This window comes from Microcebus murinus, chromosome 13, assembly GCF_040939455.1.
Source record: "Microcebus murinus isolate Inina chromosome 13, M.murinus_Inina_mat1.0, whole genome shotgun sequence".
NCBI classification, from domain to species: domain Eukaryota; kingdom Metazoa; phylum Chordata; class Mammalia; order Primates; family Cheirogaleidae; genus Microcebus; species Microcebus murinus.
The window spans coordinates 75,040,992-75,059,811 of record NC_134116.1 but is presented as its reverse complement, the minus strand read 5'-3'; the positions used below and the strand labels follow the sequence as shown (position 1 = coordinate 75,059,811).

The window sequence follows — 18,820 nt, the reverse complement described above, 5'->3', positions numbered from 1 at the left end:
GAATGAAGGGCCCGTTTCAGGAGCTATTGAAGGCCCAGCGTCACAAAGACCTAGCACAACCGGACGTGGCAGGCGAGGACGGGGACCAGCTGGTTTCTGGTGTCGTGACCAGAGAGTCCCCAAGCGGCCTTGTGTTCCTGCAGTGAGGCGTGTCAGCAGAGGGAGGGAGGAACTTGCCACCCAAGCTATTCCTGTGGGCTTGCTTGGACTGCACTGGCCTCTCCTTATCCCTTCATGAATCAGAGAAGTTATTTCCATTTGGGTATTGAGATCTCTCCTTTTGTTTTTGCCTATTTCTGATAATACAAGAAATCTGATCATCATAGAAGTGGAACCAAAGCAGAGGCATATTACAATAAAAAGTAAAAGCCCCTCAGCCCTACTGCTGATAAGTAACCACTATTAAAAGTTTGGTGCCTACCTTTTAGATCTTTTTATGTATTTGTAACTATAATACAGATGATATTTTATGTTATAAAAGTGGGATCATACCATGCATACTGTTCAACAAATAGCTTTTTATTTATCATGCACACCTTTCCATGCCAGTACAGTATAGACCTACCTCATTCTTTTTAATGGCTGTATAGTAACTCCATGGTTTGGATATACCACAATTTATTTAACCATTCTCCAGTGTGCGGTTTGGTTATTTACACTTCTTTATTATTGTGAACAATGTAATAAGCATCTTTGAACATATGCCTTTGCACACTTGTGGAAGTGTTCCAAGGAGAGATTTGTAGAACTGGAATTGCAGGGTCAGAGGTATCACTATTTACAGTTTTCATAGAGGCTTCAAATTGCACTCCATGAAAGCTGAATGGGAAATACCAAAGTGCTAAATACATATTCATATTTAGTTTTCCTTTAAGTATGAAACATTATGTTTAGTGGATATTTGGGTGGAGAAGCGAGACAGGTGGACATGTGGGGAGAGTGGGTGAGGCAGACCCCATGGAGCAGGGGCGTGGGCCCAGTCAGGTCAACAAAGAGAGGGAGGTTCATCCAAACCCCTGCCTCCCTCCCCAAATCCCAGATGCCTGCTCATAACGTCGTGGACACACAGGCACACGTGTGCTTGCACGCACACATACGTGGGTCTGTAAGAGTGTTTGTAAATCCATAAGGGGAGAATTGACATTTGAGCATATTAACATTAAAACTACAGTGCAAAGAAAGAGACTATAAATAATTTTTTGAAAGTGAGAGGCTTGAAAATATAATTTGCATAGCAGGCAAAAGACTGATATCTAGAATAAATGAAGAGTTCTTACACATCCATCAGAAAAATGGACAAGGGGCTTAACTAAGCAACTGACAAAGACATGCACATAGCTAGTGTGAAAAGGCTCTTGGTGTCCGGCACAAGTTAAATGATTGAAACTCTGAGGTCAGTAGGGTGTGGGGCACATGGAAAGAATTGTTCTCAGACACTGTAGATTGGGACTATGAATTAGTGAATCCTTTTTATGGACAGTTGCGCTGTGTCTAGCAATATTGCAAAGGAGTAGACTCATAATCTAGCAAAAGCACTTCTGCGCATTTGTCCTCTGAAGATACTGGTCCATATGTAAAAAGAAACAAGCAGAAGAATGTTTATTGTAGCACATGTAGCTATTTCAGTAGCTAAAACTTGCAAAGGGTGGAAATGTTCGACCATCCTTAGGAGGGATGGTAAACTGAATTACAGTACATCTTTGCCCATTATGTGATGTGGCACTTCAAAGAGATCTATAAATACATTGATATGAAAAAGATCTCAAAAAACTGTGGGTAGCTAAAATGATTCATTTATTCAACTAATAGTTACATTTGTATATGTGTGTATATTTATAAATTTCTAGAAAAATATCTGGAGAATAAATATGAAATTGCTAGCAACAGTTACCTCTGGAAAGAGGAGTGAGGTTGCAGGGTTTGGGGGTGGAAATGGGGGTGACATTTATGTTCTGCATCTAAGGAACAACCTGCCAAGCTTTGTTTTTGAAATGGCATAGCAGCGTGCTGAAGCGGAGAAAGGTTTAGGTACTTCCAGGTCTATGTTCTCTCTCTCATCTTCCACCCATTGTTCTCTGGCTTTCTGACAAAGGTGGAGTGAAGGTGAGTGTTGTGCCCAGCACACGAAGGAGAAGCTGCTTTGTGCCCTGCGTGTCCCTGGACATAATTTGAGAAGAGTCCACATGCTTCTCCCGGGCCAGCTCCGGCAGCAGGTTCCACTGAGGCTCAGCTGCCGCGGAGAGAGCTAAAAGCCTCTCCAGGTCACCGCTGTGGACCAGCTGCATGGAAATTAATTAGAGCCAGACCTTGTCCCCCGTGGCTCGGCTCGGGGTGATGCCGAAGTCATTAGCAGCTGTGTGCAGCTATAGCTTCCTTCCCTGTCTTCTGGAAATTTGTTTCGGCAGAGAGAGGCAGGCAGACCGAGCTGGTGGCTAAGGACAGTAAAATTTTAATTCCCAGATAGTTCGTCAGGGTCACTGGAGTGGCAGTGACCTCCAGAGAAGGGGGAGTTTTCCATCAAATGAGAGACAGCAGCGTGCTTATCCCCCGACCGCTCAAAACTAAATTCCCTTCCTTATAAACAAGCGTGGCATTCCTCAAGCACAGGGGGTGGTGACCATAGCAACAAATCATACAAATATTCCTTTTGTTGTTCTGTTTGCCTTTTGTGAAGCCAACCCCTTCCACAAACAATTTATGTTACCGTTTCAATTGTAACTAGCTTGCTTTCTTTCTATTTCTCTTTTCAAACTATACCTAGGAACAAAGAAAGAAGCACAAAAAGATCAAGATACTAGTAAACCTGCTGTTTCATCGCCTAAGAGAGTAGCAGCTTCAACCACCAAGCTTCATTCACCAGGTATTTAAGAAATCTAATGTGTTCTCTGGGGAGAGGACTTGAACTTGGAATTTATCTTATTTAGATGTCACTAATGCATGAAGTAATACCAGCCCATGTGGCGTGGGTGATTGTTCCAGAGCTTGACATACATATGCTGATGTTTTCTGACTCTAGATGAAATGAACCAGCTGTTGGCATCATTTTATCTTTAAAAAAAAAAACCAAGATGTTATGCTACGTGTAAGTGGGACAATCTTGTCTGTATAGGAATATCTGCTCTTCCAATATCATGTAGAAATAATTTACAATTGAAAAACAGACTTTAAAGATCTCACCTCAAGAAATAATATTTTCTAAAAGGAAGAAAAATGGAAATGATGGATATCAAATGACTTGTTAGTTTTTCAATGAAGAAATCACTTATTTACATTCATACATGAATAGGCTACATAAGGTTGCTTAAATGTTGAAAATCCTTTATGAATATTCATATTGTCATCTGACCCCTTCGTAGACTAGTATGCAATAGAACCTCAAAACATTTTCTTCAAGCCCAAAAATAGTGGCTATAATAGCAGCTAATATTTGAGCTCTTACTCAACATCAACCAGGTGCTGTCCTATGCTCTTTAAATGTATAAGTTTATTTAATACCCACAAGAACTCTGTGAGACAGGTGCTATTATTCCTCCCTTTACATGTGAGGAAACTGAGGTACAAAGAGTGTCGTTAATTTGCTCAAAGTCACAAGTAGTAGTGCTCAAATCACTAGTAGAGAGTAGAGAGCCTTGATTTGAGCCCAGGCAATCTGAATCCCAAATTTGCATTTTTAGTCACTACATTATTAACCTGAAAGCTTGGAGAATAGAACACTTATTAAAATTTCTAGTTAATTAAAAACTTATAGAAAATAGGCCAAAGCCACACATATGAGGGTCAGGAGACAAAGTCTGGTACTTAAATAGGGTCGGAGATCGGATCTGAGGACCCTGCGTTAAGTCTGGAATTTCTGAAGGGCAACACCTTCACTGGATAAACTAGGAAGGAAATAAACCCCACGTGCAGGAGACTGGCCCATTGCAGCTTCTGCCCTGGAAGCAGCAGGGGTGGGGCGGGGGGGGGGAACAGCCCTCCCTTAGGAACCTGTAGCCACAAGTCTTGTCCTCTTGCAATTTAAGAGCTGAATCCACGCTACCACTGTGCTCTGAACATACAATTTAAAATGCTGTCGTACCTGTGGCCACTTAGCCGAATAAAATGTGAAATCGTTATACACACAAAGGAAACAAACCATCATGAATAAGGTCCCTGCATTCCTGAAGAAGAGAATAAAAATATTGTGTAATTTTAGACTTTGTTAAGTTAAAGTATTTGTTAACATTTCTAGGATAACCAATAAAATACAGCATATAGTTCTGAACCAGTGGAGTGGGAAAAGTTGGAAGGAGAAGGGGTTAAAAAATTCAATCAGTACAAAGGGTGGCAAGAGGGGGAGAAAGGAAAAATGCAGAAAGGAGGGAGGGAGAGAGAGAGGGAGATGGGAGAAACCGAAAAAAATAAAATAAGGTATTAGGAATGAGCTCAAATGTCTCATAATAAATGCACGTGAATTAAACTCTCTAGACTAAGTTAAAGATTTAGATTACCAGATAGCATTCATTTGTCGAACAGTCAAAAAGTATTTAAGTCATGTTGTATGCTATAAAGTCTAGCATTAGACTGTTTCAAAGTACATGCCTAAAATATAGGGATATTAAAAATTTTAAAGTAAAAGGATGGAAATATTTATACCAAAAAAGTACTAAACCAAGGACAGTTTGTGGTGCTATAGTTGTGAAACATCTCTATTGTAGAATAATTTAAAAGTACTAAACTACCCATATTTAAAGTGTCGAACTTGGTAAGTTTTGACAGGTGTACACACTGCTGAAACCATTACCTCAAGCAATAACACACATATCCAGTGTTTCCTGGGGCCCCTTGGTAATCCCACCTGCCTACCCTTCCATTCGCCCACCCCATCCCTCAACACTGACCTGTTCTGTCACTATAGATTAGTTTGTATTTTCTAAAGTTTTATATAAATGGAATCATATGTATACTGTTTTGCCAGCTTCTTTCACTCAGTGTCGTTATTTTTGAAATCCATTCGCTTGACAATAGTTCATTCCTTTTTATTGGTGAATAGAATTCCACTGTGTGGATACCACGATTTATCCATCTACCTGTTGATGGAAATTTGGCGTTTTTTGCCCCTAAGATTTGGCTATTATAAGTAAAGCTGCTATGCACATTTATACAAATCTTGCTGTGGACTTCTGCTTTCATTTCTCCTAGGAATGCAATGGCCAGGGCATATGGTAGCTATATGTTAACTTCTGAAAAATATGCCAGACTTGTTTTCCAAAGTGGTTGTACCGTCTTACGTTCCCAACAGTAGTGTGTGAGAGTTCCAGTTCCTCCACATCTTTGCCAGCCACTTGGTATGATCAGGCTTTTTAATTATAGACATTCTGATAGGTGTGTTATGTTATCTCATGTGGGGTTTTTTTTTTGTTTTTTTTTTTGAGACAGAGTCTCACTCTGTTGCCCGGGCTAGAGTGTTGAGTGTTGTGGCAGCATCAACCTAGCTCACAGCAACCTCAGACTGCTGGGCTCAAGCAATCCTCCTGCCTCAGCCTCCGAGTAGCTGGGACTACAGGCATGCGCCACCATGCCCGGCTAATTTATATTTATATATACATATATATATATATATATGTATTTGTTGTTGGCCAATTAATTTCTCTCTATTTTTGGTAGAGATGGGGGTCTCCCTCTTGCTCAGGGTGGTTTCGAACTCCTGACCTTGAGCAATCCGCCCGCCTCAGCCTCCCAGAGTGCTAGGATTACAGGCGTGAGCCACCACGCCCGGCCTCTCATGTGGTTTTAATTTGCCTTTCCCTAATAATGATGTTATGATGTTGAATACCTTTCTATGTGTTTATTTGATAACTATATGTATTTTTCGATAAAATATCTATTTCAACCTTTTGCTATTTTTTAATTAGCTTGTTTTCTTATTATGGAATTTTGAGTTTTTATGTATTCTAGATATAATTCTTTTATCATCTATGTGATATGCAATTTTCCCCTGCAGTCTGGGGCTTGTTTTTCATTCTTCTAACAGTATCTTTTGAAGAATAGATGTTACTAATTTTAATGAAATACAATTTATAACTTTTTGCTTTTATGGACCCTGTTATCTAAAAAAGAAATTGCGGCCGGGCGCGGTGGCTCACGCCTGTAATCCTAGCTCTCTGGGAGGCCGAGGCGGGCGGATTGCTCAAGGTCAGGAGTTCAAAACCAGCCTGAGCAAGAGCGAGACCCCGTCTCTACTAAAAAAAAAAAATGAAAATAAAAAAATAAAAAATAAATAAAAAAAATAAAAAAATAAAAAAGAAATTGCATAACCCAAAGTCACAAAGGTTTCTCCTTCATTTTCTCTAAAATATCTAAAATTGTAGGTTTTACATTCAACTCTATGATCCACTTGAGTTAATTTTTATATATAGTGTGAGGTGTGGTTTGAATTTTTCTTTCCTTTTTTGCATAAGAATATGCAACTTATTTCTATTCTTATTGTTATTTCTTTTCTTCTGCTTATACTAGGTTTAATAGTTAAACTGATATCACTAGTTTGAGGTCTTTCTTTTTTCTAAAGTGTATGTGTAGTACAATAAATTTCCCTCTGTGTACTGCTTAAGTTACAACCCGTAAACTTTGATATATTAGATATTCATCTTCATTGAGTTCAAAATATTTTCAAATTTCTCTTTTTGATTTATTCTTTTACCCAAGATTATTTAGAAGTGTGTTGTTTAGTTTGCAAATATTTGGAGATCTATCAATTATTGATTTCTAATTTATAATTTCATTGTAGCTGGAAAACATACTTTGGGTGATAAAACCCTATTCCTCTACATACAACACTTCTGGCACTAAATGTGTGGGTTTTCCACACCAAGAAATTCTCCCATTCCTTTGGACACCCATTGGGTGTCCTACAGTTTGACTCAATTCTGATGCTAACTACCCAGAGCTGGCACAGGTCCCACAGGTTAAGGGCTCAATCTCACAAGACTGTCCTACACCCCAGGTGGCAATTGCAAGTAGTAAATGCTCAAGTTACCCACACTTGTCTCAGCTGCCTGTAAACTGGAGGTGCTGACAACCACCTCCTCAGGTTGGATAATTTGCTATAACAGCTCACAGAACTCAGGGAAACATTTTACTTATGTTTACCAGTTTATTATAAATAATACGATAAAAGACATAAATGAACAGCCAGATGAAAAAGTACATAGAGTGAGGTCCAGAAGGGTCCCAAGCACAAGAGCTTCTGCCCCCAGAGAATTGGTATGTGCCACCCTCCCAACACATGGATGCATTCCCCTACCCAGAAGCTCTCCAAACCTCATAGTTCAAGAATGTTTTTATGAAGCTTCATCACATAGGCACGCTTGATTATTAACTCAGTCTCCAGCCCTTCTCCCTTCCCCAGAGGGTAAGGAGAGGGGAAGCTGAGAGTTCCAAGCTTCCAATCATGGCTTTATCTTTCTGGCGACCAGCCCCCATCCTGAAGCTATCCAGGAGCCACCTAGAGTCTCTCATTGTAGCTAAAGTTGCTTCTATCACCCAGGGAATGCTAAGGGATTTAGGAGCTCTGTGTCAATCATCTGGGATCAAAACCAAATATTAGAACAAAAGATTCTCCAAATGCCCATATCACAAGAAATTACGAGAGTTTTTGGAAATCAGTGTCAGAAATTGGGGGCAAAGACCAAATATATATCTCTTATTATGTCACAGATGACTTGAATCCTTTTAAATTTATCAAGACTTGTCTTATGACCCACAACAAGGTCTATCTTGGTAAATGTTTCATGCATACTTAAAAACGATGTCTATTCTGCTGTTCCTATGTGGAGTGTTCTGTAAATGTCACAGGTCAAGTTGGTTGATAGCATTGTTCAACTGTTCTATGCTCTTACTGATTTTCTGTCTACATGTGCTATCAGTAGCTGAGAAAGGGTTTGAAATCTCAGACTATAATTGTGGACTTGTCTGTTTCTCCTTTCAATTCTGTCAGCATTTCTTTCCTATATTTTGAAGTTCTACTATCACATACATAAATTTTTAGTTTACTGTTTTGATGAATTATCCACTTTATCATTATGAAACGACTCTCTTTATCCCTGGTAATAGTCTTTTTCCTGAAATTTTTACTCATTAATAGAGCCACTCCAGCTTCCTATTAGTTTCAGTATGGTATAATCTCTTTTCGTATTTCACCTTTTCATCTGTTTGTTTCTTTAAGTAGGTTTCTTATAGGCAGTATATAATTGGGTCTTGCATTTTACCCAGTCTGAAATCTCTGCCTTTGATATATATTTGATATTATTACTAATTTAATTGGGATTAAATCTACCATCTTGCCATATTCTCTATTTAACCCAAATATTCTTTTTTCTCTTCTCTCTCTTTTACTGCCTTCTTTTGCATTGAGTAGTGTTTCATGATTCCATTTATCTCCTTTTTCATACGTTAGCTATCTATATTCTATTCCTATTCCTTTTCATGAGGGCTTCACACTCATAACCTGCTTCCAAATGCCATCACATTGGGGATTAGGGCTTCAATATATAAATTTCGAGGAGACACAAACAGTCCATAGCAGCAGGGTATGTACATGAAGGGGCAGCTTAGAACTTTGCTTGACACAGGTGGATTTTAAGCTAGCCCTAAAGAATGGCAACCTGGAAATGTCACATAACCAGGATAGAGAGATCCAGGAGGTACATTTTTTCTACTTCCAAGCTCTGATCATTGCGTCCTTCCTTCCTTTTTGGTGGTGACTCATTCAGATGACTGAATATCAAAGATCAACTGGAACAGTTAGTACCCACCTCAGGCTGTGGCCCTTCAAATGACATCTGGCCTAGGAGAGGATTTCTGGGTGGTAAATTTGAGGGGTACTTCTCTCCTCTGCTTGTCTGTAAATTGAATGATGGCAGGGACTCTATTTTCTGTCACCTCTCTTATCCTAAAACAAAACAAACCAGAACAACAAACTGCCCTGAGCCTTATATGTCTGATACATCTCTTTCCCTGTTTGTACAGCCAGGATCGGGAAAGAGTTGTCCATTTTCCCTGTCTCTGTCCCTTTGCTTACAAATGACTCCTCTACCCACTGCCGTCTAGCTGCCACCCCCACCATTCCACTGGCCCTGCTCTTGCCACTAGTGACTGCTTGCTCATTAAGCCTTAATAGACATGTCCTATTCCTTATCTTATCGCTGTGGCGTTTGACATTATTGATCCCTCCCTTCCTCCTGAAACACTTTCCTTCCCTCAACTCTGTGACATCCCTCTCTGCCAATTCTCTTCTTGCACCTGCAAATATTTGTTCCTAGCTGCATTTACCAGAAACGTTTTCCCTGCACCTTCTAAACATTTTCAGGTTGTCTTGGCCACAGATAGGCTGAACTGGATTCAAATCCTGATTCATTGGATGATGTGTGACCTTGGGTAAATTACATAACTTCTCTGAGCCTCAGTTTCTTCTTCTGTAACATAGAAATCCTATCCATGCTACAGGTTATGACGAAGATGAGTGATGATGCATGTGAAACACTTTGAGCATCAGAGCTCTTACCCTTCCATGGCTCCAGCCTTCTTGATAGCAGAGACCATATTTTAAAGGGACACAGGATATTCTGATGCAGCTATTTGGCACTGGCGTTTTGATAAAATGGCAGCAAAATTTCCCCATGTTCAAATGGCCCTATCAAGATATCCTTATTCAGTCTTCTTTTATTAGTTGAGCTATACTTCACATACCATACAATTCACCTTTTTTAAAGTGTACATTTCAGTGGTTTTTAGTATATTCACAAGATTATGCGACCCTCTCCATTAATTGCAGAGTACTTTTATCGCCCCACAAAAAAAACCCTGTACCCATTAGCAATCATTCCCTCTAGTGAGTGCCTTCCACCAAGTCCCTGGAAACCACCAGTCTCCTTTCTGTATTATGGATTTGCCTACTCTGGAAACTTCATATAAATGGAATCATACAATATGAGACCTCTTCTTTCACTTAACATAATGTTTCAAAAGCTCACCCGTGTTATAGCATGAACCAGTATTTTACTCCTTTTTTTGAAGGAATAATAGTCTGTTGTACGAATATAACAAATTTTGTTTATCTATGCATTAGTGGATGGACATTTGGGTTGTTTCCACTTTTTGTCTGCTATCAGTAGTGCTGCTATGAAAATCTGTGTCACTGTTTCTCACCTTCTGTGAACTCTAAGGATTGTCTTTCCTTATGCAGTGTTTAATCTACTGCTAGTTGCACCCAGTGTATTTTTCATCTCAGACATTGGAGTTTTTCTCTCTAGAATTTTTATTAAGGTCTTTTTGTCTTTCTTTGACATGTTCAGTTATTCCTCTAGCTTCTTGAAACATATGAAATATAGTTATAATAACTGTTTTAACGTCCCTGGCTAATTCTGTGTCATTTCTTGGTCAGTTTCAAATGATTGCATCCTCTCCTCATTATGGGTTGTATATCCCTGCTTCTTTGCATGCTGGAGAATTTTTTTAGATGCTGGACGTTATAAATTTTTCCTTTTTTAGCATTAGATATATCTTTATTCCTATAATATTCTTGAGCTTTGTTCTTGGATAAAGTTATGCTACTCAGAGAGAATCTGATCATTCTGGATTTTGCTTTTTGGCTTTATTGGGCAGATTGATAGGCAATTAGGCTCAGGCTAATCGTACCATCCTACTGAGGCAAGACCCTTCTAAGTACTCTCCCTGGTGCCCCCTGAAGGAGGAGGTGTGCCATTCCTGCTGGAGGGAACAGGGACTATTTCTGGCCTTCTGTGGACTCTAAAGACTCTCTAATCCTTTGCAGGCTTCTTTCCCCAGCCCAGGGCGCTTTCTTCACAAGCATGCACTGATCAGAACTTGCCTGGAAATTCAAAGGGCCTCTTCAGAGCTTCCACATTCTCTCTCTGTGGAGCTCAGCCCTCTCGGGGGCCCTGCCTTGTAAACTCTAACCCCCGACCTCCCTGAGCCCCCAGCTCCATTTTCCCAATCAAGTAAACCTCAGATCTCCACCTGAGCCCCCTGATTACCTGCACCACAGCCTGGAAAGTCAGTTCAGGCAATAGGCTGAAGCAGCTGTAGGCTCACCTCATTTGTTCTCCCACTCTTAGGATCACTGCGCTTCGCCGCCTAACATTTAATGTCTTGAAAGCCTTTCTCTTACATATTTTGACCTTTTTTTTTTTCTTTTTTGCTAGTTTCAGGTGAGAAAGTAAGTCTGATCTCACTTATTCCAGCCTGCTATATTTTTTTAACGTAACAATGTGGCAGTCGCTATAACACTGCTAAGCCACTGTTTTTCACCCTTGGAGGAAGGAGAGGTACAGGTTTACCTTGATAAGTAGCACCTGTACTTCTTGTAAATAATAAGTTCCCTGAAAACGAGACTATTTTATTCCACATTGTGTTTTATCTAAAGAGTAGATTATCTTAACAAATTTTTTACTGTTGGATTTGGAAACCCTGATTTTAACTTCCTATTTTATCTCTTCTTCTGTACTACAAAGTAGAAAGGAATCTCCTGGAGGTGGGAAATATAAGCCTCTCCCTTCTACAAGGTGTAGCCGGTCACTTGCTCGCTGAGTTATGTGTGCCTGGGTGTTGCCCGAGTTTGCAACTCCTTTCCTCTCCCACCCTTAGGACTGGCTGGACGGAAATCGCCACCCACGTGCAGTCTGCTCCTCGCCTTTGCTCACCACTAACCAACCCCGGCAAACAACTGCCAATGCTACACAGCAAAATAGTGTGCCACTGGGCAAAATTTTCAAAATAAATTTAGATTGGTTTAATAAAAATAAAGCCTGTGCAAGTCCACAAAGAACTCAGCCCAGTGCTCCCTGGGGTGGCCTGCTGGCTGTTAGGATGTTGACCGAACTCATCAAGTGCATTTCCTTAAAGTGGGAAGCCACCACAGTCCCACGCTGTCATTATTTCCCTGCCTGCGTACACTGTGAAGGTCATGGGCCATCTCCGATGTCACAAATATGCAGGTTCCAGCGCTGTTTGTTACTGTGTCCGTTAAGCTTTCCAGCTTTAAAATTAAACCAAGCTTTCCCATCCATTACAGTCCTCTGGGTAGTAACTGGATGGCTGCAGATGAATTTTTAATATTTTCTTTCCATTTCCAAGCGCTGTGTCCTCTCCAGAGCTCAGCCTTTGCACGCGACGCTCAGCCTTTGCACGCGAACCGTTCGCCTTCACCTTCGAGATGACGTTAAGGCTACTGGCTTTGTCCTAGAGGCCTCTGAGCTGCCAGTTGCCCCCAGCATCAGCATGGATTCCACCTGTCCCTAACCAGAGTTATGTAGCCAGTAGGATGGCTGAAAAGAAATTGTGATTGGGGCAAGCTTTAGACAGCAGGAGAGTGTTCTAGATTGAGGGTATGCCCCTAGCCTGTGCGATCAGATAGAGATGTTGGGGAGTGGTTCAGTGATAACAGCCCTGGGCGAGGCATCAGAAGACCAAGGTCCAGACCCAGTGTGGCCCCTCCTGGACAGTGGCTCACCCGAGGGCAAGGATGGGGCCCGGTTATTTCGCACTCCCCGCCGTGCCTTGCACAGTCTCATTCACAGAGTACGCGCTCAATAAAATTCATCAACAGTTTTAGTGCCCACAAACCACATGACTTGAAGCATGCATGTGGAATCACTTTGTCTAGGCCCAGGTATTTCAGCCCGTATATTTCATACAGAAGAGGTGCATTGGGGACGAGACTTATTAACAGCTGGGAGTGTACTAGGGCCAGTCAGTAAAAAAAAAAACAACTGCTAATTCTACTCTGTTTTCACTTTATTTAAAGACTCTGAAACCATTGATAAGCCCTGTGTTGGAGGTCTTTATTGACTAATATTTCTTTCCTAGTTCAGCTGGGTGGAAATCAGAAAGACATTGTAGGAGACCAGAGCTTTGCTTCTTTGGGAAGAGACCAAACCCAGAGAAGTGGCTCTGGCTGTCTGCACAGCGAGGTCAGGGGCACGCCTGCCTGCCTGCTTTGCTGCCTTGACCCTCAGACCGCCCAGAAGCAACAGAAATACTGCAAGGGACAGGGAAGGAGGTGACAACAAACTATGCCAGCATCTGGAAGTGTCTTTAGGGGGCATGGCGTGCCCTTCATTTAAAGCCTACATGGGGGATCTTCCCAAGAAATACAAGTGGAAGAGGCCAGGGGTGGGGGTCACCACCACCACTTCTCCCCCCACGGCCCACCATGTGCTCTGTGAGCTCCATGTGACCACTGCCTTCTAGAAGTTTGCCTTAGAATTGTCCCATTAACCCCACACTTCTAAGCGTAATAGCATTTTAGCTTCACTATGTGCTGGCTTTTGAGAGAGGAAAGCAAAGCAAACACCTGTTCTGAAACAGGTGACGCTGGCTGTGTCGGTGATCTTCGTCCAACGTAAGCTCTCGGTCTCGGAGGTGGCGTATGAACCTGGGCTGCGGTCTACGTGCACCACCCTGGGGGCTGTGCGACATGTGGGCAGACAGGAAGGGAGGTGACAGACAGTACTTCAGGGAGTCAACCGTGGGAGCAGTAACAAAGATTGGCAGCACGAGAACGAATACTGTCTTTAGCGCAGACCAAAGACTGCCACCGACAATAAAATGATTATTAGTCCTGGGCAAAGTTAAATTCGAGGTATTTAGAAAATGGCGGGACCCTTTTTGAGTGAAAGCAATAGAGAGCTCACAACCACCCCTGTTTCTCAGTCTTTCCTCGGTAAAGTCTCAGCTTTGGGGCCTGAGCCCTGGTCTATGCCATGGCAGTGACCGAGTACCGTGAGTCCCAAACCAGGGTTGGTTTCCTAAGCTAGTTTGGAGTCACAAAGCAGCTAAACTTTCACTTGGTGCGTTGATCACAAAAGTTAAAATTCACAGAGGAGCCTCTGTCTTAGCTTGGAGCATCAGTTGTTTGGGGGCCCAGGAGTAGAGATATGAGGGTACTCTTATTCAGTACAACAGTGGAGTTTTGAGAGTGTGAGTAAAAGCAATATAATAATGACACCAACATCAAAGTAAGTGCAAGAATCGTATTTCACTGAGTCCTTTTATATTGTCCATTTTCTATTGAATATAATTTCTAACCTGATGATGAGGATATGAAAGGTGGTAGGTCTTGGGGGGGGCATCCCACCCGGAAATAAATCTGATGGCTAAAAATACATGACAATGGGAATGCTTACTAATGTCCACAGCTCAGAGGTGACCCTATATACCATAGATTCCAGTTAGCTTTAATTCAGTGAGCTGGAAGTAGGTTCAATTATTTCCTTTGGATTTCTAGAAGAAGTGCCTGTATTGTAACAGTGTCAGGCACCTGCTACCCCAACACATCAATTAAAGCACTGGAGTGTTTTATAAAATCACCAGCCACAACAATAAAATGGCAAACAGTAATTGTGAACAGACATCTGCCTTAGCTCGTACTCTGTATCTTACAGTTTAATGCAGGCAGTAAAATCTCTCACCTTTTGTTGGTGGGGTTTTGTTGGTAGTCACATCTGTTTTGCTGTTTCCAGTACTGAGAATGTTGAGGTGAAATACATATTAACATTGATTTTTCCTACAACATGCAAGTGAATTTTCTGGATTATTATGTACTCTGCTATCATAAGGACGGTTTCTAACAAGCAATAATTTCACATTCTGCTATTCCATTAAGTCATGATAATTTAAGATATGCCATATGTGAGGTCACATCACAATCTCTGATGAATTTTTAAGAGGAGGCGGGTTTAATTAAAATTGGCATGGTTACCATTAAATTAACAATCAGGAGCATTTAGAACAATTAGCCGCTTTTCCCTGTAAAAGATGAGGCTGCCTGTGTGTTCCCAAGCCCCTTACTCTGCTGGGTCTCTGCATAGCAGGTGCTGAAGAGGCTACCGTTTTCCTGTTTGTTGCCCCTGATATTTTTTTGGGGGGGGCAAGAGGAAGAAAGAACATTTGAAATATTAAAGTTGATTTGTGAGCGTGCTGGTCAGTGTCCAGGTCACATCCTCTAGCAGGGTGACCTACCTGGGCGAAGGAAAGAGCATGCCTTTTAGACATGTGTGGGCTTGCTTTTCACTGCACTGGAAAGCCACTAGAGGGCCCACGCGGGTCCCGAAGTGTCCCGTGCGTGCACCTGCCGTTCTGGCTGCGGGGTAGCAGACCGAGAGCGAGGGCAGCGCGTCCCCTTGGAGGGCGAGCGGTGGCGGTGGCTGGGACGGGATCCCTGGCCGTGCAGGTGGCACGAAGTCACATGGTGGGAATATGTTGGAGGGACCGTGGCAGGACATGGGTGCTGCAGGAGTTCAAAGTCAGGAATCTCTGCAGCAGAGGAGATCGGCTGTCACTTGGACCTGACACTGGACAGGGTCTAAAGGGAGAGAGGGGCCCGAGGCGTTGCTCTCTGGTGCACAAGCACAGGTTGCTGGGTTATTGTAAGTCTGACTTCTCTCTGGATTATTCATTTATTTCCATTAAACACTTTCAAAGAGTAATCCCCTCTAAGGAAAAGAAAGGGAAAGAAGGAAAGAGGGAAGGAGGGAAGGAGGGAGGGAGGGAGGGAAGGAAGGAAGGAAGGAAGGAAGGAAGGAAGGAAGGAAGGAAGGAAGGAAGGAAGGAAGGAAGGAAGGAAGGAAGGAAGGAAGGAAGGAAGAGGAAAGGAGGAAGGAAGGAAGGAAGGAAGGAAGGAAGGAAGGAAGGAAGGAAGGAAGGAAGGAAGGAAGGAAGGAAGGAAGGAAAAGGAAAGGAGGAAGGAAGGAAGGAAGGAAAAGGAAAGGAGGAAGGAAGGAAGGAAGGAAGGAAGGAAGGAAGGAAGGAAGGAAGGAAGGAAGGAAGGAAGGAAGGAAGGAAGGAAGGAAGGAAGGAAAGAGGAAAGGAAGGAAAGAAGGAAAGGAAGGGAGGGAGGGAGGAAAGGGAAAGGAGGGAAGGAAAGAAAGGAAGGAAGAAAGAGAACCGCTTCAGTCTCTCCAAGCCGGCCTAGAAGAAACATTAAAGGCTGGAAGGAATTTGGCAGTTTTTTCTGTTATTCTTTTTCCAAGCACGAAACCTTGCTCCCAGAGCCCCATAACTGGAGCCAATAACTTTAGTCCCTGCCTGGTTCTTCTTTTCAATTCTTAAAAAAAAAAGATGCCAAACCACAGGCAATTCCTTCTCGCCCACTTGCTCTTGGAGAGCCTTCTGCGGCAAGAGGCCGCTGTCACCTCTGTGCCTGCCGGGTGCCCCGCGGTAACGGGACCTTGTCTCTTGCAGGCCACCCGAAGCAGCGGAGCGCGGCGGGCCGGAGCGCGTGCGGGCCGCGGCCGGAGGCGCCGGCGCGCGAGGCGGAGCGGCAGCTGGCGCAGCGGCTGCGGGAGCGCTGCGAGCGGCAGGCGCGGCAGCTGGGCCGGGCGCGCGCCGAGCTGGGCAGGGCCGCGCGCGGCTTCGACGCCCTGGCCGTGGCCGCGCAGCATTTCTTTCGAAAGGTGAGGCCGGGTCTGGGGACTGTCCGGGGGCTTCGGGGTTGCGGGGAGAGGGGAGGGGTGGTCCTGTGCGCGTGCGTGTGTGCGCGCGTTTCCATTTGGGTTTTGAGTATGGATCCGAGCTGAGTTTAGGTTTTCAGAAGGTCCCACAAACCCCTGTCATGTTCTGGGGCCGCTCTTAGCCGTACAGTGTGAAAAGCACTAGTCTGGGAAGAATGATTCATAACCTCCATCCCAAAAGAGAAAATTATCTTAAAAAGAAAAAAAAAATACATATGAACATTTTTAAAGAAAGTGGGGCATTTTTTCGAGGTGAGATATGCCCAGATTCTGACATTTCTGCTCATTTCAGATGGAAGGGAGACAGGGCCGCGGTGCAGTCCCTGCGGCAGTTGGGGGGAAGGGAACGTGGCGGGCCTGGGGCCCTTCCCGGCCATGCTCACCGCTCAGAGCAAAACGGAGTAGGGCCGGGGCCCCCCTGCACCTCGGTTTTTTCTGAAAATGCAGGGAGGGTTGGTTTCTTCTCAGCAAAATGTCTGGGGCTCCTGGGGCCATCCGAGCACTGAGCCTCCCCACCCCTCCCCGGGGCACAGCGGCTGGTGGAAATCTGGGGTCGGAGGGCATTTGCGCTTGACCCTGAAGAAGCCAAGGCTGTCTTAAGGGAAAAAAATGAGCATTTACCTTGGATGTTTAAACATTATGAATGCACATTGGGGGTTTCATAGATGGACCTTCTGCCATCTGTAAATGGGAGTAAGTAAAAAAGCTGTCTAAATGCTCTCCAGATAAGAAAGGGGACTGACTCAATGTCTGGCTAATTTAAAAAAGAAAACAAGAGTGTATGTGGCCCCATATCTGCTGACTTCTTCCTTTATTTATCCTCTGAACCTTGGAGCGTGGAGGACGCCTTGGCCTTTACGAAGCCCTGCACCTCCCCTTCCGTCCAGTGTAGACGCCAGCACTGCTCATTCTTGTTCTTAGCTTTTTTGCTCAAAGCTTTCAGCAAAAGGAGCCATTTATCGATTTGTTGTAACAATAAATGACAAGATGAATAGATAGCTCTGAAATTTCTGCCTTACCAATGGTTTCAGCCCCTCCCCCACCAACAACCCAAATTTTAACACCAGCAGGAGATGGCCAATGTGAGTCACGTCATGGCTCCCTTTCTGGTCTGGTAGTGTTGGCATCAACTTTGAGCGGCCAAAGCGGCTGTGCACCTACCCCCGTGAGAATGAAAGTGACAAACACACCTTTAAGGTGCCAAGGACGCCTGACTGGCCTCGGTACAGACGGAGCATGTTTGTTATTAGAGGAGGAGGGCGTGTGCTTTGTCTGTCAGCTGGGTGTGTATTTCCCACTGACTGGCAGGTCTTTTTGTAAGGAGAGGAAAACGGGGTTATTGACAGAAGTTGGGTGATCACGTTGAGGTAGTTACTCTGCCCACGCTAGGATTCCCCCTTCAGGCATCATTCACGGAGCCGTAACAAAGCCTGGTAAAGGTAGCATGTGCATGGACGCAGCAATAGATATGTTATTAATATATCAATAATATGTGTTGTGTTTCACAAATTGGAGGTTCGGGACTGCACTTGGGGCACCTTGGCAGGGGAGAGAGTTTCTGTGCCAACATTAAGGGTCCGTTCCCCATAGTTTTATGTATTTCCATGGCCCAGGAAAATTCCTTGTTGGCCCATGGCCCGTGCGTTTTATTTCTCTGCAGCATGCACGTGGCTCTTAATCAGGGACCGGTGAGGGCCAGCAAAGGCTAGCAGGTGATTTGTAGGCATCTCCACTGGACCTCCCTACGACGACAGCTGCACTTGGTGTGACATTTCTGCAAGATGGATGGTGGGCATGAATTTCATTTTCTTTTCAGTACATCACAACCAGCCACTCCAAACAGGCCTCCGAAATGACCACGGCATTTCACCTCCCACACGATGTGTTCTTTTCTCTGTCTTTTTGATCTCTACTCTTTCTTTCCTGATAAGCCCCAAGAGAAAAAAATAGAAGATAAGATGTCTTTTTTTTTTCTTTAAGTCTCTAATTGAACATAATCAGTGACCCTTATGCAGGCTGTCATGTGTGCCATGTGGCTTAAGATGATGGATTTGAAGGTTTGCTGGTAATACCAACTTAGACCGGGAGCTAAGACATGGGTGGAGTCCCTGGGAAAATAAAGGCAAAACAACCTTGGCTCATCCAGTGATGGAGCCCTCTGATGTGACAGGGCTGCAGAACCTGAGGTTCCCCGTGTCACTCTTGTGGGAACCCCGTGCACTGTGTTGCATGTGAGAAATGGTCAGAGCTGAGCATGCCAGCTACGCAGAATCATGACCTACATAGCCAGCCTGAAAACGCAGGCTCCCTCTGCT

At 43.6% G+C, this 18,820-nt stretch overlaps 1 protein-coding gene across 1 annotated transcript in view; it reads left to right on the top strand.

Annotated features, from left to right (window-relative positions):
- Window positions 1-18,820, top strand: part of MTUS2 (microtubule associated scaffold protein 2) — a 482,544-nt gene that overhangs the window by 351,099 nt on the left and 112,625 nt on the right. The window contains exons 6-7 of the mRNA XM_076009524.1: window positions 2,762-2,860; window positions 16,237-16,448. Of these exons, the coding sequence (XP_075865639.1) occupies window positions 2,762-2,860; window positions 16,237-16,448 (311 nt within the window). The remainder of the gene's footprint in view (window positions 1-2,761; window positions 2,861-16,236; window positions 16,449-18,820) is intronic.